A 27,199-nucleotide genomic window follows, 5' to 3' on the forward strand; every position below is an offset into this window, starting at 1 on the left:
CTCTCTCTACAATCTGCCCTTGATAAGGACAAGCTCAATGGAGCTAACTTCCTGGACTGGTACAGAAACTTGAGAATAGTTCTCAAGCAAGAACGAAAACTGTACGTCCTAGAGCAGCCCATTCCTGAGGCACCCCCTGGCTACTGCTACTAGAGTTGATAGGGATGCTTACAAGAAGCATCAGGATGATGCATTAGATGTGTCATGCCTTATGCTCGCCACCATGAACTCTGAGCTTCAGAAGCAACATGAGAACATGGATGCTTATGATATGGTTGAACACCTTAGACAACTATATCAAGGACAAGCAAGGCATGAGAGATTTGAGATCTCTAAAGCGCTGTTTCAATGCAGAATGCAAGAAGGAAGTCCCGTAGGACCATATGTACTCAAAATGATTGGGTATATAGAAAACCTACAGCGGTTGGGATTTCCACTAGGCCAAGAATTGGCCACTGATCTTATCTTGCAATCTTTGCCCGATAGCTATAGTCAATTTTTCATGAACTACAACATGAATGAAATTGACAAACCAATACCTGAGATGTTAAGCATGTTAAGAACTGCTGAACTAAACCTTAAGAAGGCAAGGCCTAGTTCCATTCTAATGGTGTCTAAAGGCAAAGGTAAGCGGAAGCCTAAAGTCAAGGGTAAGACCCAAGGCAAAGGCAAGGGCAAGGCTCATGCACTGAAACTCAAAGGTGGGGTTGCTAAGGAAGGAACCTACTTCCACTACGGTGAGACCGGACACTGGAAGAGGAACTGCAAGGTGTACCTAGAGGAACTGAAACGGAAGAGAAGTGAGACTTCTGCCTCAGGTATATATATTATAGAAGTCAATCTATCTATTTCTTCTTCATGGGTATTAGATACCGGATGTGCATATCACATTTGCACTAATGTGCAAGGGCTGAGAAATAGTAGATCATTGACAAAGGGCGAAGTGGACCTACGAGTAGACAACGGTGCAAGAGTTGCTGCTGTCGCTGTAGGAACATACTCCTTATCTTTACCCACTGGGCTTGTTTTAGAACTAGAAGAGTGTTGTTATGTGCCCGCTTTGATAAAGAACATTATCTCTGTTTCTTGTTTGTACAAAAAAGGCTTTCCATTTATAATAAAGGACAAATGTTGTTCCGTTTATTTCAATGATATGTTCTATTATAGTGCACCTCTTATGAATGACCTCTATGTTCTAGACTTTGAAAACTCAATCTATAACATAAATACCAAACGGTTTAAGTCTAATGATTTGAACCAAACATATCTCTGGCATTGTCGCCTATGTCACATAAATGAGAGTTGCATATCCCAACTCCATAGGGATGGACTTTTGGACTCATTTGATTTTGAATCATATGAGGCATGCGAATCTTGTCTTCGAGGCAAGTTGACAAAGACTCTATTTAGTGGACATGGCGAAAGGGCTAATGATCTGTTAGGACTCATACATACAGATGTATGTGGGCCTTTCAGAATAGCTGCTAGAGGAGGCTCTTATTACTTCATTACCTTCACTGATAATTTCAATAGATACGACTATGTGTATCTGATGAGACACAAGTCAGAATCCTTTGAAAAGCTCAAAGAATTCAAGAATGAAGTACAAAACCAAGTTGGTAAGAGTATTAAAATGCTTCGATCAGATCGAAGTGGGGAATACCTTAGCCAAGAGTTTCATGACCATCTCATTGAGTGTGGGATCATATCTTAGCTCATTCCACCTGGAACACCACAATGGAATGGTGTATCAAAAAGGAGAAATCGCACCTTATTAGATATGGTACGATCAATGATGAGTCATACAGATCTTCCTACTTCCTTTTGGGGGCATGCTCTAGAGACGGCCGCTTTCACACTTAACCGAGTTCCATCTAAGGCCGTCATAAAGACACCATATACGATATGGACTGGGAAGAGTCCCAAGATGTCTTTTATGAAGATTTGGGGTTGTGAGGCTTACGTTCGACGACAAGTCTCAAACAAACTTGGACCCAAATCAGACAAGTGCTATTTTGTAGGATATCCCAAGGAAACAAAGGGATATTACTTTTATAATCCCACTGAAGGCAAGGTGTTTGTTGCCAGAACTGGTGTCTTTCTAGAAAGAGAATTTATTTCTAGAAAGACTAGTGGGAGTGAAGTCGATCTTGAAGAAATTCAAGATACACAAACTAGCACCGACGCCTTGATGGAAATTGAACAGGCACCACAAGAAGTTGTGGAGCAACAACCTGTTCAAGTAGCACATGCTCTACGCAGATCTGATAGGACCCATCATTAACCTGAGAGATATTCATTTCTCTTGTCTGACCACGGCGATATAGAGCTTATTGGTCTTAATGAGCCTACATCTTATCAGGAAGTTGTTACGGGCCCAGATTCTGAGAAATGGCTAGAGGCCATGAGATCCGAAATGGAATCCATGTACACTAACCAAGTATGGACTTTGGTTGATCCACCTGAAGGGATCACACCCATTGGGTGTAAATGGGTCTTCAAAGTGAAGACTGACATGGATAGACATATGCATACCTATAAAGGTAGATTGGTTGCTAAAGGTTTCAAGCAAATTCATGGTATAGACTATGATGAAACTATTAGTTAGAGCCCTAGAGCCAATCATTTGATGATTGTATGGACTCATGTATATCATATTCTTATATATATATTAAGGCATTTGGTTTTTGGTTATTATGCTTATTTGTATTAGTGCTAGATAAAGTAAGTATAGTAACGTCCTTGAGTAGAAGGTTCTTACCTATATCAATCGATTAGTTGAATCGATAGTGAGATGATATAGGGAACACTACTCTAAATCATTCTTAGTCGAGTATTAACATTCAGGGACAATGTTAATATAATAAGACTAGCATGTAGGTCAGCTCGATGACTTGATCTCACAAGTCATGGATATAGAGATATTAAGCTGACACATGGGTATGCATTAGAGAATGTATACTGAATGACCCGCCATGAGAAAGTATCATGGATCGTTATATGAGTGTCATATACTTTCTCATGTGGCTATTAGTATGACTATTAGTCCTTTGACCTGAAGTCACCATGGATCCCTACATAAGGAGTTATGTACTTTGGTTTCGTCAAACGTCACCCGTAACTGGGTGGACTATAAAGGCGATTACCGGGTATGTAACAAATTATGCAGAGGGATGTGAGTGATGTAGATGGGATCTATCCCTCCCATCGACATCAATATTCTTGATAGAGTGAGACCACTAAGTGCATGGCCATGCCCAAATGAGTCAACATTAGATGTTGAGCTCATTTGATCGAGTGAGTCTACTTGGAGTTCAAGATTTAGATTGATTAGAGGATGACACGGTCTATGCCTCATATTGATCAATCTAGATGTCTAGGATAGAAGGACAATGTCACATATTGTGAGGAGTCACAATTAGTAGTCACAAGGTGATGTTGGATCTTAACATTTCTTGTAACTTGGGTAGCAATGATGTATTGCTAGATGCCGCTCATTGCTTATGTTTCTAAAAGAGTTTAGAAACATTGCCAACGTTACAAGAACCTATTGGGTCACACACAAAGAACATGTGGATGGAGATTAGGTTCATATGATAAACCAATTGGATTAGGTTCATATGATGCACCAAAGATTGGATTCAAAATTAGACTTATTGAGTTAGACTCAATTAGATTCCAATGTTGAATGAGTCTAATTTAAATTTGATTCATTGGGTCAATTTATATTAATGAATTAGATTCATTAAATTAAAATTGACTTGAATCAAAGGTTGGATTTAACTCAACAAGGAAGAGAATTGGTCAAGTTTGACTTGACCAAATGGAAGTTGAAACATCAAGATTGACTTGATGTCTTGCCACATCATCATGAAGGTTGACTCATCCTACTTGGCATGACCAACCTAGCCACATCATTAGCCACATCACCACCTCATAATGGTATGCCACCTCATTGGAGGTTACACATCCAATTGGTTTTAATGTGGCCGGCCACATTAATGAGGGGCTTTATGGTGTGGCCGGCCACACATTAGATGGTGTGGAGGTTTTTGTTTTGGGTATTGATGTGGTGTCATTATTCCTTCTTCTTCCTTGGGTTCTCCTCTCCTCTTGAGTTGCTGTGGTCGTGGCTATCATGGTGAGGAGAAGATGTTGAGTTGTTTCCAAGAGCACAAGGGAAAGTGAAGGTCACAAAAGAGGGTACTAAAGGAGTGTATGTGATTCTCTCTTCTATTTCTCTCTTTTCTCCTTTTTGTTCCCATCTGAGAGCTCTAGAAAAGTGCTAGCACACTTGGGGCTCTCTTCTCCATCTTTGAGTGGTAGAAGACCACTCCTTGTTCGTGTGGATATCACTAGAGGAGTGTCTACATTGACACTCTCGAGATCCAACGCTTCCTTGGACGAGCGGGACTAAACGAAGGGCACGCTTCAAGGGTAAACTCTTAACATATAGATCTAGGAGTAGATCTAAAATTATGAAACTCGTACTCGTATTTTTTGTTTGGTTTTCCTTGCACGAGATCCGTGGCTTGGGCGATTCGGGGTTTCCGCGACGCGAAAAGCGGTTTTCGCGGCCCGAAGAACCCAACAGAAACTTTTTCACCAGTTGCGATACTTGAGTCCATTCGGATTTTACTTGCTATTGCAGCTTACTATGATTATGAGATCTGGCAGATGGATGTCAAAATCACATTTCTTAATGGAAATCTACTCGAGGATGTGTACATGACACAGCCTGAGGGTTTTGTAGATCCAAAGAATGTTGGAAAGTTTAGTGAGTTGCAAAGATCCATTTATGGATTAAAGCAAGCTTCTAGAAGTTGGAATCTTCGATTCGATGATGCGATCCAAACGTTTGGTTTCATCAAGAATGAAGATGAACCTTGTGTCTACAAGAAGGTTAGTGGGAGCATAGTCATCTTTCTCATATTGTATGTGGATGACATACTTCTCATTGGAAATGATATCCTTACTCTTCGCTCAGTGAAGACTTGGCTTAGGAATTGTTTTTCAATGAAAGACTTAGGTGAAGCAGCCTATATTTTAGGCCTTAAGATCTATAGAGATAGATCTAAAAGATTGCTTGGCCTAAGCTAGAGTACATATATTGACAAGGTGCTTAAACGTTTTGCCATGGAGAATTTGAAGAAGGGATTCTTGCCTATGTCACATGGTGTGAGTCTTTCGAAGACTCAATGTCCCTCTACTAAGGTAGAAAGGGACCGCATGGATCAGATTACTTATGCATCAGTTATAGGGTCTATCATGTACATTATGCTTTGTACTCGCCCAGATGTCTCATATGCTTTAAGCATGATGAGCAGATACCAGTCAGATATAGATGAAGGTCACTAGATAGCAGTCAAGAATATTCTTAAGTACTTGAGAAGGACTCAAGATTATTTCTTTATCTTTGGAGGCGATGAAGAGCTTGTTGTAAAGGGTTACACCGATGCTAGCTTCCAAACAGATAAGGATGATTACAGATCACAGTCAGGGTATGTGTTTTTCTTAAATGGTGGTGTTGTGAGCTGGAAGAGTTTGAAGTAGGACATAGTCACTGATTCTACAACAGAGGCCGAGTATATTACTGCTTCAGCTGCAGCAAAGGAGGCTGTTTGGATCAGGAAGTTCATTACAGAGCTTGATGTTGTTCCTAGTATAGCAAGTCCAATAGACCTCTATTGTGATAACAATGGGGCTATTGCACAGGCTAAGGAATCTGTTCTCATCGGAGATCCAAACACATACTACGACGATTCCATCTCATTCGAGAGATCATCGATAGAGGAGATGTGAATATATGCAGAGTACCGACTGATGCTAACATTGCAGATCCTTTGACCAAGGCTTTGGCACAGAGAAAGCATGATGGTCACACTAGGTCAATGGGTATTCGATATCTCAGTGATTGACACTAGTGCTAGTGGGAGATTGTTAGTATTAGCCCTAGTACCAATTATGAGATGATTGTAAAGGGCACATTATTGTATCATATTTCATTATAAATAAAAAGGCAAAGTTGGTTATTATATTTATTTTAGTTTAGTGCCGATTGAATAAATATAATAATGTCCTTGGGTAGTAGATTCTTATCTACAGTATATCAATTGGTTGAATTGATAGTGAGATATTGTAGAGAACACTACTCTTAACTATTCCTAGTCGAGCATTAATATACAAGGATAATATTAATGCATTGAGGCTAGCATGTAGGTCAACGGATGACTTGATCTTGTTGGGACATTCGGGCCGCAAAAACCGCTTTTTGCGTTGTGGAAACCCCGAAGTCTTGCCACGGATCCGTGCGAAGACATAAAATTTTTCATGTACATGTTTCCTATCCTAGATCTACACTAGATCTACAAGAAAGTGAGTATACCTTTGAAGCGAAACCCTTTGCAAATCCTGCTCGTCCAAGGTCCGTCGAATCTCAAGTGTGTTCAAGTGTACACACCTCTAGAAGTGTCCACACGAACAAGAGATGGAGAGGAAACCTTAGAGTGTGCTAGCACCCCAAGGAGTCTCGGCAAGGATGAGAGGGAGAGCAAGAAGAAGAGAGGAGGAAGAAGATGATGCCTTGAATGAAAAATCAATTCATTCCATCACTAAAAGTGGTCGGCCACTTCAATGAGGTTTGTAACCTCCATGGAATCTCAAGAGTTAAGACTCTTGGTTTCCCTCATGAGGTGGCACTTGGTCAAGTCAATCTTGACCAAGTAAAGAAGCCTTGATGATGTGGAACACCATCATTGGCCGGCCCTATGCCAAGTCACAATGACATGGCATTTGGTCAAGTCAAGGTCAAGTCAAACTTGACTATTCATCTTCCCTCTCAAGTCAAGTCAAACTTAACTAAAAATTCTCCCATGGTTGATCAAATCTAACCATTGATTCAAGCCAATTTGATTTAATGAATCTCTATTCATTAAACTAAATTGATTTAATAAGTCATAATCTAAAATAATCTAAATTAGACTTATTGGACACATGAATCAAATTGAGTCCAACTCAATTAGTTTTATTTAGATTACTCTTGATCCAATTTGGTTCATCACATGAACCTAATCCTCTTGGTTCATCATATGAACTTAATCTCCATCTAATTGTCCTTTGTGTGTGACCCTATAGGTTCTTGTAACGTTGGCAATGCTCCTAAACCCATTTAGAAGCATAAGTAATGAGCTGTATCTAGCAATACATCATTACTACCCAATTACAAGAATGTTGAGATCCAACATCATCTTGTGACTACTAATTGTGACCCTCACAATATATGATAATGCCCTTCTATCCTTGACATCTAGATTGATCAATTTGAGACATAGACCGTGTCATCCTCTAATCAATCTAAATCTTGAACTCCAAGTAGACTCACTATAATCAAATGAGCTCAATATCTCATATTGTCTCATTTGGGCATGGCCATGCACTTAGTGATCTCACTCTATCAAGAATCACGATGTCACTCCCGTTATATAGGAGGGATAGATCCCATCTACATCACTCACATCCCTCCGCATAATTTGTTACATACCCAGTAATCGCCTTTATAGTCCACCCAGTTACGGGTGACGTTTGACGAAGCCAAAGTATGTAACTCCTTATGTAGGGAACCATGGTGACTTCAGGTCCAAGGACTGATAGTCATACTAATAGTCACATGAGAAAGTATATGACACTCATATAATGATCCATGATACTTTCCCATGGCGGGTCATTCAGTATACATTCTCCAATGTATACCTATGTGTCAACTTGATATCTCTATATCCATGACTTGTGAGATCAAGTCATCGAGTTGACCTACATGCTAGTCTCGTCGCATTAACATTGTCCCTGTATGTTAATACTTGACTAGGAATGATTAAGAATAGTGTTCTTTATATCATCTCACTATCGATTCAACCAATCGATTGATATAGATAAGAACCTTCTACTCAAGGGCGCTATTATACTTAGTTATTTGACACCAATACAAGTAAGTATAATAACCATAAAGAAATGCCTTTATAAACATATAGGAATTTGATACATCGAGTCCATACAACAATCATCATATGATTTGCTCTAGGGCTTTAACTAACAATCTTCCACTAGCACTAGTGTCAATCAGTGTAGGGTCTAATACCCAATGACCTAGTGTGACCATTATGCTTTCTCTATGCCAAAGCCTTGGTCAAGGGATCAGTGATGTTAGCCTCTGTGGGTACTCTGCAAATCTTCACATCTCCTCTATCGATGATCTCTCGAATGAGATGGAAGCGCCGTAGTATGTGTTTGGTCCGCTGGTGTGAGCGAGGTTCCTTAGCCTGCGCAATTGCTCCATTGTTGTCACAATAGAGATCAATAGGATCTGCAATGCTAGGAACCACCCCAAGCTCAGTAATGAACTTGCGGATCCAAACTGCCTCCTTTGCTGCTTCTGATACAGCAATATACTTGGTCTCTGTAGTAGAATCAGCAATTGTGTCCTGCTTTGAACTCTTCCAGCTCACAACACCACCATTCAAGCAAAACACGAACCCAGACTGCAATCTATAATCATCCTGGTCAGTTTGGAAGCTGACATCACTGTAACCCTTAACAACTAGCTCTTCATCGCCTCCATATATGAAGAAATATTCTTTATTCCTTCTTAAGTACTTAAGAATATTCTTGACCACTATCCAGTGACACTCACCTGGATCTGACTGGTATCTGCTCGTCATGCTCAAAGAATACGAGACATCAGGACGAGTACATAATATGGCGTACATGATAGATCCTATGGCTGACACATAAGGGTTCTTATCCATGCAGTCTCTCTCCTCTCTAGAAGAGGGACTTTGAGTCTTTGAAAGGCTCATACCATATGACATCGGCAGAAGTCCTTTCTTGGAATTCTATATGGCAAACTGTAGTAATACCTTGTCAACATATGTACTCTAACTTAGGCTAAGCAATCTCTTAGATCTATCTCTATAGATCTTTATGCCTAGAATATAGGCTACTTCACCTAAGTCCTTCATTGAGAAACAATTCCCTAGCCAAGTCTTTACAGACTGTAGCAAAGGAATGTCATTCCCAATGAGTAGTATGTCATCCACATACAATACAAGGAAGACAACTGTGTTCCCAATAACCTTCTTGTAGACACAGGGTTTATCTTCATTCTTGATGAAATCAAACTGTTTGATTGCATCATCGAATTGAAGATTTCAGCTCCGAGAAGCTTGCTTTAGTCCATAAATGGACTTATGCAGCTTGCATACTCTGCCAAGATGCTATGGATCTACAAAACCCTCAGGTTGTGTCATGTACACATCCTCGAGCAAGTTTCCATTCAGAAACGTGGTTTTGACATCCATCTGCCAGATCTCATAATCGTGGTATGCTGCAATAGCAAGCATGATCCAAATGGACTTAAACATCACTACTGGAGAAAAGGTTTCATCATAATCAATACCATGAATTTGTTTGAAACCTTTAGGTACTAGACGACCCTTATATATAAGTTCATCCATGTCAGTCTTTCTCTTAAAGACCCACTTACGCCCAATGGGTTTGACGCCTTCAGGTGGATCAACCAAAGTCCAGACTTGGTTGGTGTACATGGATTCCATCTCGGATCTCATGGATTCTAGCCATTTCTCAGAATCTGGTCTCATCACAGCTTCCTGATAGGAGGTAGGCTCTTTCTCAATGAGCATAACGTCATCATGGTCAGACAAGAGAAAAGAGTATCTCTCAGACTGACGACGTACCCTATCAGACCTGCGAAGAGGTATGTCTACTTGAACTGGTTGTTGTTCCTCAACTCCTTGTGGAACAATCTCATCATCCACAACACTTTGTGGTTCCAGTTCAACTTCCATCAAGGCTTCAGTGCTATGGTACATATCTTGAACTTCTTCAAGATTGAACGTACTCCCACTAGTTTTTCTAGAAACAAAGTCCCTTTCTAGAAATACCCCAGTTTTCGCCACAACTACTTTGTGTTGACTGGGAATGTAGAAGTAATATCCCTTCGTTTCCTTGGGATATCCAATAAAATAGTGCTTATCGGATTTGGGTCCCAGTTTGTCCGACACTTGACGTCGAACGTAAGCCTCACAATCCCAAATCCTCATAAAAGACACTTGGACATCTCTCCCAGTCTATATCTTATATGGTGTCTTTATCATAACCTTGGATGGAACACGGTTGAGTATGAAGGTTGCTGTGTCTAGAGCATAGCCCCAAATAGATATAGGAAGATCTGTGTGACTCATCATAGATCGCACCATATCTAATAGGGTACGATTTCTCCATTCAGATACACCATTCCACTATGGTGTTCCAGGAGGAGTGAGTTGGGATAGAATCCCACACTCAGCTAGATAGTCACGAAACTCATGGCTAAGGTATTCACCACCTCGATCTGATCGAAGTATCTTAATACTCTTGCCAAGCTGGTTTTGTACTTCATTCTTGAATGCTTTGAACTTTTCAAAGGATTTTGACTTATGTGTCATCAAATACACATAACCATATCTACTGAAGTCATTAGTAAATGTAATGAAGAACCTATAACCACCTCTGGTAGCGACATTGAAAGGGCCACATGCATCACTATGTATAAGTCCTAACAAGTCAGTCGCTCTCTCGTTGTGTCCACTAAAGGGAGTCTTGGTCATCTTGCCCAGTAGGCATGACTCGCATGTCTCATATGATTCAAAATCAAATGAGTCCAACAAACCATCTTTATTGAGCTGGGATAAGTGTTTGTCATTTATATGACCTAAGCGACAATGCCAGAGATAGGTTTGGTTCATTTCATTTGATTTGAACCTTTTGGTATTTATGTTATAGATGGGGTTCTCTAAGTCTAGAATATAGAGTCCGTTCAACAGAGGTGCACTACAATAGAACATATCGTTTAAATAGACGGAAGAACATTTGTTCTTTATGATAAACGAAAAGTCTTTCTTGTCCAAACAAGAAACTAAAATAATGTTCTTAGTAAGAGCAGGCACATAACAACATTCATCTAATTCTAGTACAAGCCCAGATGGCAGAGATAGAAAGTAAGTCCCTACAACAACATCAGCAACCCGTGCTCCATTGCCTACTCGTAGGTCCACCTCACCCTTCGTCAATGCCTTGCTATTTCTCAACGCCTGCACATTAGTACAAATGTGAGAATTGTTAGTTAGAGCCCTAGAGCCAATCATTTGATGATTGTATTATGGACTTGTTGTATCATATTCTTATATAAATAAAGGCATTTATTTTTTGTTATTATACTTACTTGTATTGGTGCCAAATAAACTAAAGATGCTTTGATGAGAACATCTATATGCAAAGTGCATTTTGGCTATCTTCAGTTGGATTTCTTGGACACATTGTCTCCAGTAAAGGTATATCAGTGGATTCTCAAAAATTTGAGGTTATTATCAGTTGGGAGCATCCAAAAATAGTGCAAGAAGTTCATACCTTCCTTGGATTAGCTGGATATTATCGAAGATTATGGAGGGTTTTTCCAGCATAGCCATGCCATTACTCGACTAATCAGGAAGGAATGAAATTTACCTGGATGGAGGCTTGCAATGTACATTTTCAAGGGCTCAAACAAAGATTGATAACTGCATCCATCTTAGTGCTCCCCTCTAGTGAAGACAAATTCATGCTCTACACTGTTGCATCGTTCTTGGGATTTCATAATAGCAAATAGAATTCTCATTCGATGAGAATGAAACACTATATTTTCAAGGAAGATTGTGTGTTCCTAAGTCATACCCTATCCAAGAGAATTTACTTCAAGAAGTACATCGATCTAGATTTGTGATTCATTCGAGTGGTTCTCGAAGGTATAGAGACTTAAAATGTTCCTATTGGTAGAACGACATGAAGAAAGGTATTATGAATTTCATAGCTCAATGTCTAGTATACCAGCAAGTGAATCTTGAACATCAGATAACAGCGAGTTTACTTCAGAAGATTCATATACTAGAATAGAAATAGGAGCATATTACGATGGACTTTATCGTGGGGTTACCTAGAACAAGGAAAGGGCACGATGTAATTTAGGTAATTATTGATTAATTAACCAAATATGTTCATTTTCTACCAATCCGTAGGACAACCCCATTGAATTAATTAGCAGAGTTGTATTGTAGAGAGATCATCAAACTTCATGGTATACCTCTGAGTATCATATCAGATAGAGATCTGTGATCCACTCACGATTTTAGTAGAATCTACAACAAGCCATGGGCACAGAGCTTCATTTCAGTATAGCAGATTATTCATAAATAGATGGATAGTCTGAGTACACTATACAAATATTAGAGGATCTATTGAGATCCTACGTTATGGATTTTGGAAGTAGCTAGGAATACCATCTACACTTGATGGAATTTGCCTACAATAATAGTTATTATTGTACTATTCAAATGGCATCATTTAAGGTGTTATATGGCAGGGCATGTCGATCTCCTACCTAATAGGAAGAAGTTGGGGAACAATAAATTTTGGGATCATAGAGCATTCGACATGACCTGGAGTTGGTTTGCATCATCGGACGGAGAATGTTGGAAGCCCAGGATCAGTAAAAGAGTTATGTAGATCAAAGACATAGAGTGTTGGAGTTTTCTATAAATGGTCATGTATTTGTAGGAATTTTGTGGTAGTTTTGATGTGATCAACTAGGCTAAGTTAGGTTCTATTATGTTTGATCATTGTGTCTAAGTGTGCAGGAGCTTAGGAACATAAGAAGTCGAGCAAAAGACGCAACTAGCGAGAAGGATAGCACTGGAATGGAGCTAACGAGCTTGATGCATCTGAGGGACAAGGTGCTATGGAAGAGTACACCGATGGATGAGAAGGACGTGCACGACGTTCCGAGGGATGAGAAGCCGGAGTGAAAGCCTGCTTGAGGAGAAGACTGGGAAATGGGTTCGAGTGATCCCTATCCCGGATGGCCGCGATCACCCAGGCAATCGGAGTGGCAGAAGAGCAAAAAAGAAGGCTGGAAATATTGCTGGAAGCGCCTTCAAAGGGAATTGAAGGAACCTCCGAGGTGCCTTTGCGCGCCTCCGCACCTTCATTATGGAAGGTGCCTTTGATGAACAGTATGAAGGCACCTTCCAGCCCTATGGAAGGTGCCTTCAACCAAAAAAATATTGTCATTGCCAAAGGATAAAGCTTTATCCTTTGGCGCCTCGCTGTAAGCGTATTCCAGCCTATTGGAGGCGCTTTTCACCCATGGATAGGATTTTCCAAGAGCTATAAAAAGGCCCCTGGAGCTAAGAAATAGATAACAACTTCAGTATCAACTCTTGTAATCATTTCCTAGCAACTATCTGAGCTTTTCAACGAGTATAAGAGGCTACTTCGCCTTCAACAAAGGAGACTTTTATTGCGCTTTCACTTGCCTTAGATTAACAACCATCTAGGTTGTAATCAAGTAAACCTTGTGCCTCTTTTTTCTAGTTGCTATTTTAATTTCTCATTATTGTTTCTTTTAATTAGAGTTGAAAGAAAGAGAAAGGTATTATTTTCTTTTTCAGGCAATTCACTCCCTCAAACTGACTGTCAAGGGTCCTAACAAGTGGTATCAGAGCCCAACCGCCTCAAAAGGACTAACCACCAACTAAAGCATCAAAACGATGGTTGGACCGACAATCTACTCGCCAAAATTAGAGAGAGAATTTGCGTCCTGGAAGAAATACATGGAGGTATTTTTTTAAAACCAATTTTGATTTATTGTTAATATTAAAATATGGATTTGTAGAACCGAAAGATAAAGAGGAGTATCAATGGACCAAAAAGCAAGCGAATTTTGTGGAAAATGGATGAGCCAAATTTTATCTACTGAGCGTGCTACCTCCGCAAGAAGTCAACAGAATCAACGTCTACGAATCATCAAAAGAATTTTGGGAGATGTTCCTAAAACTACACAAAAGTATGTCCGAAGCCAAACTTACAAAACGGGATCTACTCCAGAACCAAATAAGCAATCTCCGAATGAAAGAAGGCAAATCAGTTGCTCAACTACATGGTAGAATCAAGGAGCTGATCACCATCCTAACAAACCTCGGAGAAACGGTAACTAATCGGGACACGGTAAGGTATGCTTTAAATGCGTTCCCGCGAACACCAGAATGGACATCTATAGTAGACTCCTACTATATCTCCAAAGATCTCAAGGTGAGTACTTTAGAAAATCTTTTATCCACTTTCGAATTACACAAATATCAGTGTGCAGGACAAAGAAAGGACCGAGCCAGAACATTGCCCTAAAGGTAAAAACGGACGACCCAGACTCCGACAAGTCAATTGATGGAGACGAAGCGGCTCTAATGGTAAGAAAATTTAGTAAATTCATTAAATCTAATAAATTCAATAAGTCACAGGCAAAGAATCACCTTTGGAGTACAAGAAAGATCTGATACTATAATTGCCAAGGGGAAGGGCACATCAAAGATGAATGCCCTAAACTAAAGAAGAAGGAGAAAGAAAGGGCAACAGACCAAAGCACACAAACTTGAAGGCCACATGGAATGAATCATTATCCTCTGAGTCCGAGATCGAGGCCTTCTCTAGACTAGCCCTACTAGTCGACCACCAAGAAGAAGATGAAAGTAGCTCAGAAATGAGCATCGATGAAGGGGAGAATCATCAAAAGAATGCTGCGATGAAGGGGGAGCCTCAGAACATGAGGTAAGTGAGGTACGTGCACTATCTCCAAGTAGTCGTTTAATTTCATTAAGATTCTTTTCAAGGATTTGGTAAAATTAGGAAAAGAGAACATTGATTTAAAAAGATAATTAGATAGTTTAAAACTAGAAAATGATAAATTAAAAATGCAAATCGTGTAACACCCCAAATTTCATTATTTGGAGTTCTAAATGTCTTTATAAATACTTAGAAATACTTTAGAAATATTCTAGAGATTTTTAGAAATTTTTAGAGTATTTTTATGCAATTTTCGGAGTTCGTTTGATATTTTTACCAAAAGAAAGAAGTTTAAAAAAATAAAGAGGTTCGGCCGAGGTTCGAACCCGCGACCTCCGACCCGTCTGAGACTTAAGCGAAGCGTGATGATCAAGAACCCAACAGGGCCGTGCTGATCAAATAAAAGGCAGAAATAATTTAAGCAGTAGTTAGATGACCGAAATATTTAGGTATTAAAGGGAGATAAGAGAGGAACCTAGGTATTTTTCCCGTGCCCTAAATATTTGCCTCTTTTCTCTCTCGCGTGCGACGGCAGCTCGGGCGAAAACGCAAGGAGGGAACTAGGGTTCATCTCCGGCGGCCGACGAGGGGATAATTCCAGGAGTTCTTCACAAATACGAGGCCTTCTCGTCGAGGAGAAGTCGTAGGCACGAGGTAGAGGCCGAGATTTCAAGTTTTCCAAAACCCTAGCAGCCCTTTCATTCGGTTGTAAGTCCAAGAACACTGTAAGTGCTTCTCACCTACAGTAGGAGTAGTTTCAGATTCTTGTTTTCTTTTCTTGTTTCCCTAAGCATGCGGAGAAGGGTGCGGTTTTAGTTGATGTAGCTGTCGTGAATTTCAAAGAAAGGAAATGAATTGTATAGGGAAGGCATATGGGTTGGGTTTTCCATGCCGTGGCACTGGGCATACAGAATGGTTAGGTTTTGGTTTTCTCCTTGCTATGGCACTGAGCATGAAGAACAAATATCATTTTGAGTTTCCAGTAGCAATTTTTCTTTACTCGTTGCATTTTGGTTCCTTTTGGAATATGTTGTTTAAAGATTTCTTAATTAGTTCCCTTTAGAAAAATCCTCTAAAGAATTGGGCAGGAAATGTATTTGTGCTGGTAACAAAATGTTTCAGATTTGGTTTCTTTTACTTCCTTGCCGTGGTACTGGAGATGGCTTCAACAGATTCTAGTTTTGAATGGTTATGTGTAGCCTTCGGTTTCTTTTGTTTCCTTACCGTGGCATTAAACATGAAGAAGGATTATTGTTTTAGTTTTTTTAGTATGAGACAGTTCTATGTTTTTGGGTTGCTTGTGACCTTAAATAGATTTAGTTTTAGTGCAGTTTTAATAAGCATTTCAGTGCAGTTTTATTTAGCATCTTAGTGTAGTTTTATTAAGCATTCCCATGCAATTTTATTAAGCATTTCAGTTCAGTTTTGTATGAGACGTCTTTTTGTTAGAAGTATTAACAAGTATAAGTATTTTACTTGAGAAGGCTAGTACCCGACTTCCGAGGTTGTCGTTAAACAAATTCAGGTGACCGTTTCCGAGGTCTCGGCCCTGGTAAGACCAAGGTCTTAACCCTCGTAGGACTGGTGGCTCGTTACCTCAGTTGCTATTAGGGAGCGTGCAATGGTACTAAGCCTAGGCCCAAAAGATTATTATTTTAAAGCATAAAAGTATAAGTTTTTAAACAAGTGAAATAAGTTTCACATAAGTTTAAAGATCAACAAGTTTAGTTTCCTTTTATGCTAGCATGTTATTTAGAATTTTTTTGCTGTTATTTGCTATTAGATGTGCAGCTTTACATGTTTAGCATTTCAGTATGTTCACATGCATATTTGAGTTTTGTGAGTTAGATAGTGCTTACTAAGCATTTTGCTTATAGTTGCATTTCCTCTTACTGCAGATAAAGGAAAGGAAAAGCTATAGCGAAGGAAGGCGACAAGGAGGTGCGGATGGATGTGTGATGTTTGGACTATGGAAGCCTTGGGACTTAGCTTAAAAATTTATTAAGATTTTATATTTAGAATGTTGAAACTATTCTTTCATGTTGTTAGATTTACTCATTGGATATTTTATGTTTAGAACTCTTTCTTTTAATTGCTATGCACATTGGTTTATCATCTGAGTTGTATCATTGTTGCATGCTTGTGTAGATTTATATATATAGTTTCTAGCATGTTCAGATTGATGTATAGTTTTAGTTGTGAACGTATGCTTGAGTAGTATGTTTTCCGCTGTTACATATTGTATGCTTTGAGTTTTGAGAGTTTTAAGTATAGATAATTTCATGTGAGCAACATTAGTTAAGTATAGTTAGTAGTCCAGTAGCGTCTCACCCTCACATACTAGTAGGGAGGAGGGTGGGGTCATTACAAGTTGGTATCAGAGCAGTCCCCATTCTCCAGCATCACACATCAGCACCAGCCTTGCCGTCTTCAAGTAAGAAAGTATTTAAAATTTTTACATATTATGCTTTTCCTTATTATTTGTGGTATAGAGAAATCCTTAGAAATATTTGCTTATATGTGCTTAATTGAGATAAAAGTTCTTGTTTTGTTTTTCTATGTTTTTATATATATGTCTAGAAAGAATAGGGATGATTTCATGTTTTTCCTCTTTCTGCATAACTAGATGTCAAGAAGAGGATGTCTCTGTACCGCTCGTACTGAGGACCGAGATCAGGAGAACAAAGAACCCAGAACAACTAAACCTGATCTCTCTGAAGTTATTGCTCAACTCCAGAGACAAGTGGTAGAGCAGCAACAAGTGATCGTCAATCTGATGGCTAATCGACAGCCAATCCCTCCCATTCCTCCAACTATCAATGTGGAGACTCCAGTGGTGACTGAGGTTCCACCAGCCGCCCTGGAAGTCGCCACAGCACCTAGAAGACAAGAAGCATATCTGATACAGTGGTTGAAGCTGAAGCCAGAAAGCTTCTCAGGCACGATTGAGCCCTGGGATGCCCAGGCTTGGTTCAAGACACTAGAGAGCACAATGAAGCTTCTTGACTGGCCAGAAGTCGAGAAGGTCAAATGTGCCTCTTTCTGCCTATCTGGAGATGCTCGTATGTAGTGGGAGAGAGTTAAGAGCAAGAGGGCAGTCAATCAGATGAGCTAGGCTGACTTCAAGATAGAGTTTTATGAAGAATTCTTCCGCCAACGGATCACCAATAAACATTATGAGGAGTTTATAGAATTCAGACAAAGTGACCTATCAGTGGAAGAAGCAGTAAAGAGATTCAACAGACTAGCTCATCTCTGCCCAAAGCTAGTAGGTACAGAGAAAGAACGAGTCAGACTGATGCTCTGAATGCTGAGGCCAGAAATAACACTCAACGTGAGTAGTGGAATTCACCGACCACAGACTGGTGAAGAGCTGGTCAGTAGGGCATTAGTCGCTGAGCACTATCTAGACAGCATCAAGGCACAACAAATGTAATTCAAGCCAGTCAAGATAGAGGACAAGACAGCAGGGAGTCAGAAACCTCAGGCAAGTAAGCAACACTGGAAGGGCAAAGATAACAAGAGGAAACGATGGAATACAGGAGGTAGCCAAAAGGGAGGTCAAACAGACAAGCAGGCCAAACTCTCTCCCTATCCCAAATGTGGAAGACTACATCCAGGAGCCTGTCTTTTGGGTATGACTGGATGTTATTCGTGTGGTCAAGAAGGACACCTAGCTAAGGCATGTCCTAACAAGATCAAAGCATCTCAGCAACAGGCAGCGCAATACGGGAACAAGCCTTAGTTGCATTACATGCCTGTAACTCTGGATGGACCTCAGCTCAGTCAAGGAAGGTTGGAAGCCCCACCAGTTTCAGCCAGTGCCAGAGTATTCTCCCTCACTAAAGAGGAGGCTGCTAGTGCTTCCACGGTCGTAACAGGTCAAGTAGTTATTTTTCAACATTTAGCTACTGCACTATTTGATACTGGGGCGACCCATTCTTTTATATCATTACTCTTTGCCAAAGAATTTCATATGCCTACAGAGAGCATGAACGCTAAGTTTTTAACGACCCTACCTTCTGGGGAAGTCATGGAGTCCAACCAGTGGCTTCGGGCTGTACCAGTCAGAATTTCAGATCGAGAGCTATATGTTGATCTAGTAGTCCTTGCGATGCAAGATTTCGATGTCATTCTGGGTATGGATTTCCTTAGCAAGTACAGTGCTTCGGTGGACTGCCGCAAAAGGAAAGTGATTTTCAGCCCAGAAGGTGAACCATCCTTTGAGTTCACGAGAGTGCCAAAGAGGAAGACCCAGAAATTCCTCTCTTTCCTCACAGTTCATCAGATGTTAGCTAAAGGGTGTATTGGTTTTCTTGCGTATATTATGAATGTAGAAGAACAAGAAAGACCCTAGCAGGAAGATGTTCGAGTAGTCTGTGAGTATCCAGAGGTATTCCCAGAAGAGCTACCTGGACTACCTCCCAACAGAGAAGTGGAGTTTGAAATTGAGTTGGTTCCTGGCACCGGTCCAATTTCAAAAGCTTCGTACCAGATGTCTCCAGCAGAGCTGAAAGAGCTACAAGAACAACTCCAGGAGCTACTTGACAAATGTTTCATTCTCCCTAGTCACTCACCATGGGGAGCTCCGGTGTTGTTCGTTAAGAAGAAAGACGGATCTATGCGAATGTGCATAGATTATAGAGCGCTAAAAAAAGTAACAATTAAGAACAAGTACCCTCTTCCCAGAATAGATGATCTATTTGATCAGTTAAAGGGGGCAACAGTGTTCTCTAAGATAGATCTGCGCTCTGGGTACCATCAGTTGAAAGTGAAAGAAAGTGATATACCCAGAACAGCTTTCAGGACCAGATATGGACACTACGAGTTTGTAGTCATACCTTTTGGTGTGACTAATGCACCTGCGGTCTTCATGGACTTAATGAACAGAGTGTTCAGAGAATACCTTGACAATTTTGTTATCATATTCATCGACGACATTCTGATCTATTCAAGAACCCCAGAGGAGCATGACATGCACTTGAGGATAGTACTGCAGACCCTTCAGCAAAAGCAGCTTTATGCCAAATTCTCAAAGTGCGAGTTCTGGTTAGAGCAGGTGGCGTTTCTAGGTCACATCATTTCTAAAGAAGGTATCCAGGTGGATCCTGCCAAAATAGAAGCGGTCAACAACTGGAGTAGACCCAAGAATGCCAGGGAGATCAGAAGTTTCTTTGGTTTAGCTGGATATTACAGAAAGTTCATGGAGAACTTTTCCAGGATAGTCTCTCCACTAACAGCCCTAACTAGGAAGAACAGGAAGCTTGAATGGTCAGACAAATGTGAGCAAAGTTTCCAAGCATTGAAGAAAAGACTGACTAATGCTCCTATTCTGACTGTTCCAGAGAGCGACAAGAGTTTTGACATATATAGTGATACTTCCAAGATGGGCCTCGGAGATGTTCTCATGCAAGAAGGGAAGGTTATAGCTTATGCTTCCAGACAACTCAAAGACTATGAGAAGAACTACCCCACTCATGATCTTGAGCTGGCAGTTGTGGTTTTTGCACTAAAACTCTGGCGACACTATTTGTATGGAGTTCAGTGCAGAATCTTCACTGACCATCAGAGCTTGAAGTATTTCTTTACCCAAAAAGATTTAAACATGAGACAGCGTAGGTGGCTAGAGTTGGTCAAAGATTATGACTGTGAAATCCTCTACCATCCAGGTAAAGCTAACAAAGTGGCGGATGCACTAAGTCGAAAGTCCAGTGCAACTCTAATGCACTTGTCATCATTAGCACTGCCACTGCAGAAGGAACTGTTAGACTTTGGAGTTGAAATTGTTTATGAGCAACTCTCTGCATTGACCTTAGAGTCAACCTTGCTTGAGGATATACAGAGAAAGCAAAGTGAAGATCCAGATATCCAGAAGATCAAGCAAGGGATACAAAAAGAAGAAAATTCAGAGTTTCGGGTATCAGACAGTGGAATTCTTTATCAGGGGAGCCGCCTTTGTGTCCCCAATGATGAGGAATTGAGAAAGAAGATTCTAGAAGAAGCTCATAGTACACCATACTCCATGCATCCGGGTTCCACCAAGATGTATCAAGATTTGAAGCAGAGATTCTGGTGGTCCGGGCTCAAAAGAGATGTTGTAAAATATGTCAGTACCTACCTGACATGCCAGAGGGTCAAAGCAGAGCACCAGAGACCCGGAGGAGTTCTACAGCCTCTCCCAATACCAGAGTGGAATTGGGAAGAAATATCCATGGACTTTATAACAGGTCTTCTAAGAACTACTAATGGATATGATGCGATATGGGTGATAGTGGACAGATTGACCAAGTCTGCCCATTTTCTAGCTATCAAGGTGTCCCACCACTACAACAAAAACCCTCATAGACATCGGTTTTCCACCGCTGTCTATTACATTTTCGATCGATGTCTATGAAGGCGATGTAAAAGGTCTACCATTTTAGACATCGGGTTAAAACCGGTGTAGTATCACTTAACGACACCAGTTTTCGAATCGGTTATGAACTGGTGTAGTATCACTTAACGACACTGTTTCAGCAATGGTATAAAATCGATGTAATATTAGTTAATGACACCGGTTTTAGCAGGGGTGGAAAACCGATGTAATATCAGTATTGTTTAATGACACGGATTCAATTTCCGAAACAGTGAAAAACCTATATTATACAAACAAGTCAATATCCATGTAACCAGCACAAATATTATTCTTACAACATAAAAAGATAATAGGTATTGTACACATTAAATCCGTATCCACAAATTACACAAATATTTTTCTTACAATTGGCCAGTTGAGGTACAAATTAACCTACTGCTTAAGTAAGAAACCCTTTTATTCAACTGTTCGGCAACCATCTCATTGCTTGATTTCTTCTTCCTCATGGAGGCCACCTTCTTTATCCTTTCCTTTACGTCAACTGCAGATGCATCTGCCACTTCAGCTTCAATGTCTCCTTTCTCCTATTTCTGATCATGCTCTTCTTGTTCCTTCAATGATTTTTCTTTCTTGGATTTCTTCTTCTTTAAGATTTTGTTCTCTGAAGGAGTACCAACACTTTCTTTCTTCTCCCCTTCACTACTTTACTCCAATTGCTTCTTGTCTGCATAACAAGGATAAACAAATTCAACACATATTAAACAATCACTTCATATGTATGAAGCAACTCAAGTGAATTAAAATTTACTATCTATCAAAAATAAACTAATTATGTGATAGAAGACATTACCAGCTGTCTCATTTTGTGCAGTATTACTATCTTTATTTGCAATGCCCATTTCATGTAGAAGTGCATCCAACTCTGCCATTTCCTTTTTCTTAAGCTCCTTCTTTGACAGTTGCCTTTCAGCATCTTTGGGTGGTGCTGAAACAGGAGTAGGTTTCTCAATGGTTGGTTCTTTCCTAACAGCCTCTGGTTCATTTTCAGGTTCCTCAACATCATCATCATCACCCATGTCAAGACCATCATCCTCACTTTCACTTTCCTAAACATAGGAAAAAAGAGAGTACTTGTTATAAATAAATAAACTTAAATATCTGATATAAACAAACATGTAAGAAAAGAACTGACTCTCACATGTGAGAGTAAAGCAAATAGTAGATAAGCATAATCACTAGGAAGCAACAGAATTAGCTAATAGGAAGAGAAGATTTTTATTTAAATGGATAAACTCAGAAACTCAAAAAGATTCTACTTATATTGACATAATAAATTTTTAAAAGAACAAAATGAAATAGGAAGAGAAGATTTTTATTTAAACAGATAACCTCAGAAACTCAACTTGTATTAGAACAATCTACTAGCAATGTGTCCTATTCTTCTACAAACCAAAACTGTTATTGTCTTCTCAGAAAATGGGATAATATGAAAGAGTACCAAAGAATTAACAAGAGATTAATAAAAGTGAACTGATAAGAGTTAACACTACTGATTTACGAAGGAAAACATACTCATACAGAGGATCCAAATGTAGAAAAATAGGAATAAGCATTACAATGGAATTCTTACAAACACAGGAAAATAGGAACAATAATTAAAATCAGCTGTCAAGAGCATGATTTGATAGATCAAAATCAGCTATTTTTGCAACATCATCATCAAAGAGTAAAACATTACTTGACTTTATATCACGATGAATGATATGAGGCTGGGCTTTCTCATGCAGGTATTCCAATCCTTTTGCTGCTCCGACAGCAATTTTAACTCTTTGGAGCCATGACAACACTGGTCCTGGTTGTGCTCCTTTAATTCCTTTTCGTCCTATGCATAATTATAGACATCACTGTTTGCTACTTTTAAATAAATTACTTGAAGTGCTAATCTTCTGAATCCATTGTCACTTTAGAACTCTCTAGGCAAGCTTGATACATGAAATCATAGTATAGAGCATCAACATAATGATGATAAAATCTCATATATTGCTTCGCTCTGCGAATCTATTTTATCATTTAGTTCAGGAGTAAAATAAACATAAATGATTTTGGACTATCTGACCATATAGATGTTTTACTACCTATCACAGGGGGAAAGAAGGATTTAATGTGGCATATAAATGATAAACATCTTCCAACAATTGGAATGATCATGAGATGAGCCACACACAATTGGTTGTACCAGGAGATTAGAAAACAAATTCAAAATAACATTTAATTAATTATAGTTTTCTGTGTTCCTTGAATAATTCTACTAAATTCTTTAATGCGCACATTTCTTTGTACTTCACAGGTTGTACATGTTGGTGAGAAATATAGACAAAAGCCAGCAGTCCTGCTCCCATGAAAAAGCAACTTAGCCACTTATCTTCAATCCCTAACATTAACTTAAGCCGAACATTTACCTGTTCAATAAGCATACAAAGGAAAGAGCAGCACATGGTTCCCTCTATTTAATTGATGAACTTAGGTTCAGTTTGTATTAAACATTGTTATGGATATTATCATGTGGCAAAATAGTATTGCATAAGATCCATTGCAAAATTACAAGTTGTCAAATGACAATTGACAAAGGCAAAGGATGAGGCTCTCCTTAATGGAAAAGGGGAATCTTAAACTGCCTAAGACAGTATGTTGATTTTTAGTGTGCTACGTGATAGATGTGAAAATTTCTAGTTTACTTAGCTTGATTAAAATGACATAAGGGTGGTAGATGTGAAAATTTATTTTAAACGGATTACTTAGGTTTTATCATAGGATATGTTTTGTAATAGATGTACACTTAAATAGTTTCATACACATTGCCACATACTCTCATCAACATAATTAACTTTAAAATTTTGACGCCATAGATGTCCACATGTATTTGTGTTCCTTATATAAACTATGCAGTTGAGTGATTTAAATATTTTGGTGACATATATGTCCACATGTGTCTGTGTCCTTTATATAAACTATGCAGTCAAGTGACCAATCATATATTGTTTGTATATGTTTTCTAATACTTGATTTTAATCAATGTGCCATTGTAGTAACATGGTTGCAATAATGGATAAGTTTGCCTAAGAAAAGTTCATACCATGAAGAATGTCATGGAGAGACCCCATTGTAGCAAACTCATATGCTAACAGACGGAGATTTCCTTCAACACTGTAACCAACCAACTCCACGACATTCTCATGCTTCAGCCGTGACACCATGGAAACCTGTAAAATTGTTCATATGAGCATGACACCCCAACTAATAAGGTTAAACTAAGTATGACTAAAACCTGTGGCAAAAACTCTTGGTCTGGCTGCTTGCTTGAATCTAATTTTTTTACAGCTGTGCTTCTCTCATTCTTTAGGACACCAAAATACACTCTACCAAATGAACCCTCCCAAATCAAAGCTTCATCACCAAAATTTTGTGTGATCTCCCTTATCTTGTCAACAGGAATAGCTGGGACTGCAATAGGTTACGGCTTAACAGTTTGGGCACCCTTAGAAGGAGTATTGGCAGAAAGATAGGCTCCATCATTTCCTGCAAAATAGGCATCCATATTCATTAGAACTGAAAAATTGCTAATGATACCTCTAAAATAGATTTAGTCATCCAGTTGAAATGGAAGAAGACTTAATTTGGAATAAAAAAACTCTAGTGGCCATTTTAGGTATCCTTACCAGCTAAATGGCTTACAACATAAGGACCACCACTGGCAGCAGTTCGATTATTATCATTCTCTTCGCAACATCCAAAGCACGACATTTTGTGTTTTTTAAGGGCGCTTGTGATGATGCTACCAGACTTGTAAGTTGTAACTAAGAAAACCTGTTTACAAAAGAAAAAAAAATCCAGTAAACATGGGCACAAAGATGTCGCCTCCCCCCACTCCCCCGACGCTCCCGAGAGCGGATCCTACGAAAGTGATTGTGGATCCGAGCACAACCCTCCACCCTAGCTCCAGTTCCTGCCACCCCAAATTTGCAAACTTCCAATCTCAAACCAAAGCAGAAAAAATAGGAAAAAAAAAGGAAAAAAGAACACGATTTGGTTGAGAGAAGAAGGGAAAGGGTTTCATACTGGCCAAGCATGCGAGTGAGAGCCACTCTTGGGGAGAGAATTCACAAGGCGATCGAGGAGAGGAGGCTTGTTGTCTTCCATGCGATCGCTGCGGTTGCTTCCTGCCTGCGCCGTTGACGACCCAAGAGGCCTCTCTGCTGCGATCGACTAGAGTCCAAGGATCATACTGCAACAAAGGAAGAGTACAACAACCACGTACCGCCCTCTCTCCAGATCTGCAGCCATGGCGGCGTCGGGGGATGGAATGCAACTCTGTCACCTCGTCCTCCATGGGTCAAGCCGCCTACGCTGCTACCCTCTACGTCCTCAGTCAAACACAAGGCAAGTTGTGTTGTGCATCGATCTAGGAAGGGAAAGAGGGAGATGAGAGTGAGAGAGATAGTCGGATGGCCAGCGTCGAGGAGGAAAGTGGTGGAGAGCGCGATATAGGTTTAGGTTTAGAGGGAAGAGTGAAATGTTGTAAATTTTGGCTAAGTATTGGTGGGTGATCCTGTCTGAGAAGCTGGACATGACGATGATCCGGAAAAAAGAAACCCACCGTGCTGATGAAGAATAATGTCTACCGAATACCAATCCGAGAAACCCAAAGCGGATCGAGAAAAAGTAGAGTCACCGGAAGCTTTCCTTGTATGAAGACTTGATGATGAAGAAAGAAACCAGATCTGAAGAGAAGAAACCCCGATCCAAAGCTTCCAAGACTTCCTGCGCACAAGAGATCAACCGACACTATCGTCAGTGACCTAAAACCGGGGTGGGAATCCCTGGCTAGGCCCTCCGACGCTCAAGTTAGTGATCCCTCTTGGTGTGGAAGAAAAAGGAAGAAGAAGATGAACAGTAGCTAGTAATTCGGGTTATGAATGTGTGTAATGATTTGAACTTCCCCACTTACCTTGCCAACGGAGAGGATTCCCCCTTTTATACCACTTCATATAACCTCTATAGTCATGAAGTGGACCCCGGTTTGTTAGAGTTCGTTATGAGATGATGTCAGTTGCGTACTTGTGATAGATGATTTTTAAGGAATCTTTTTCGTACCCCAGATGTACCTTCTTTGTCGTTTAGTACCTGCAACATAGTATGAAAACGCATTTCCCGCAAAGACAATATATATTTTCTGTCAGACAGTTACACACTGTAGATATCTTACCACTCTTGCTATAATTAATTCAATACGCCAACATTTCTTATATCGATCAGAGTCATTATATTCTATCAAATGTATTCCCCCATCATAGGGCAATCGACCGGTCTTGTTTCCTCTTGGAAGGCATGTCTCAGCAAATATGCACCAGTTGATATTATACCTAACTTTGCCCGGGAGGTATATCCCGGTCGATATTAGACTATCCTTGCCTGGGTGGTATGTCCCGGCCGATATTAACCTAACTTTACCCGGGAGGTATGTCCCGGTCGATGTTAGACTAACCTTGCCTGGGGGTTTGTCCGGGTAGATATTAGACCTAACTTTACCCGGGAGGTATGTCCCGGCCGATATTAACCTAGGTTTGCTTAGGAGGTATGTTTCGGTCGTTATTAGCCTAACTCCATCCCAGCGGTATCTTCCGGCCGATATTAACCTAGCTTTGCTTAGGAGGTATATTTCGGCCGATATTAGACTATCTCCTTCCTGAAGGTATGTCCCGACCTATATTAACCTAACTTTTCTTAGGAGGTATGTTTCGGCCGTTATTAGCCTAACTCCATCCCAGCGGTATGTTCCGGCAGATATTAACCTAGCTTTGCTTAGGAGGTATGTTTCGGCCGATATTAGACTATCTCCTTCCTGAAGGTATGTCCCGGCCGATATTACCCTACCCTCATCATGGAGGCACGTCCCGACCGATATTAACCTATCTTTTTGCTTTTCTTTCTTCCTTTTCTCTCCTCATCGGGAGACCCATAAAACCTAACCCATATCACTAGCCTTCCCTTCAAGTCTAGTCGAAGGAGGTGTAGACGAATGACTAGACATAAGTATGGTCCTGTCTTTTCCTACCCGTGACTCTGCTCCAGATTTTGAAATGA

General features: G+C 40.0%; 1 protein-coding gene across 3 annotated transcripts; it reads right to left on the bottom strand.

The window, feature by feature from the left end:
* Positions 1-21,746: 21,746 nt before the first annotated feature.
* Positions 21,747-24,537, bottom strand: LOC121973388 (pto-interacting protein 1-like). 3 transcript variants are annotated; one of them, XR_006109569.1, is made up of 5 exons: positions 24,384-24,537; positions 24,192-24,318; positions 22,797-22,940; positions 21,909-22,164; positions 21,747-21,782 (listed from the first exon to the last, which is right to left on the bottom strand). XR_006109569.1 is itself a non-coding variant. In XM_042524844.1 (4 exons), exons 3-4 carry the CDS (start codon positions 22,132-22,134, stop codon positions 21,763-21,765), a joined length of 246 nt encoding a protein of 81 aa, XP_042380778.1. In that variant the 5' UTR covers positions 22,135-22,164; positions 22,797-22,940; positions 24,192-24,376; the 3' UTR covers positions 21,747-21,762. The 3 variants fall into 3 exon arrangements, 2 of the variants coding, with proteins under 2 accessions (XP_042380778.1, XP_042380776.1); XM_042524844.1 differs by lacking the exon at positions 24,384-24,537 and having other exon boundaries at positions 24,192-24,376; XM_042524842.1 differs by lacking the exons at positions 21,747-21,782; positions 24,384-24,537 and having other exon boundaries at positions 22,105-22,164; positions 24,192-24,375.
* Between the last annotated feature and the right edge of the window lie 2,662 nt (positions 24,538-27,199).

Source organism: Zingiber officinale, chromosome 4A (genome assembly GCF_018446385.1).
Source record: "Zingiber officinale cultivar Zhangliang chromosome 4A, Zo_v1.1, whole genome shotgun sequence".
In the NCBI taxonomy this organism is placed as follows: Eukaryota; Viridiplantae; Streptophyta; class Magnoliopsida; order Zingiberales; family Zingiberaceae; genus Zingiber; species Zingiber officinale.

Excerpts from the sequence above, each read along its gene's own strand:
- LOC121973388 (XM_042524842.1), bottom strand. The coding sequence starts at position 24,312 with ATGGTGTCACGGCTGAAGCATGAGAATGTCGTGGAGTTGGTTGGTTAC. Across the intron at positions 22,941-24,191 it reads TCTCCATGACATTCTTCATG|GACGAAAAGGAATTAAAGGA; the intron begins GTATGAACTTTT and ends AATTATGCATAG.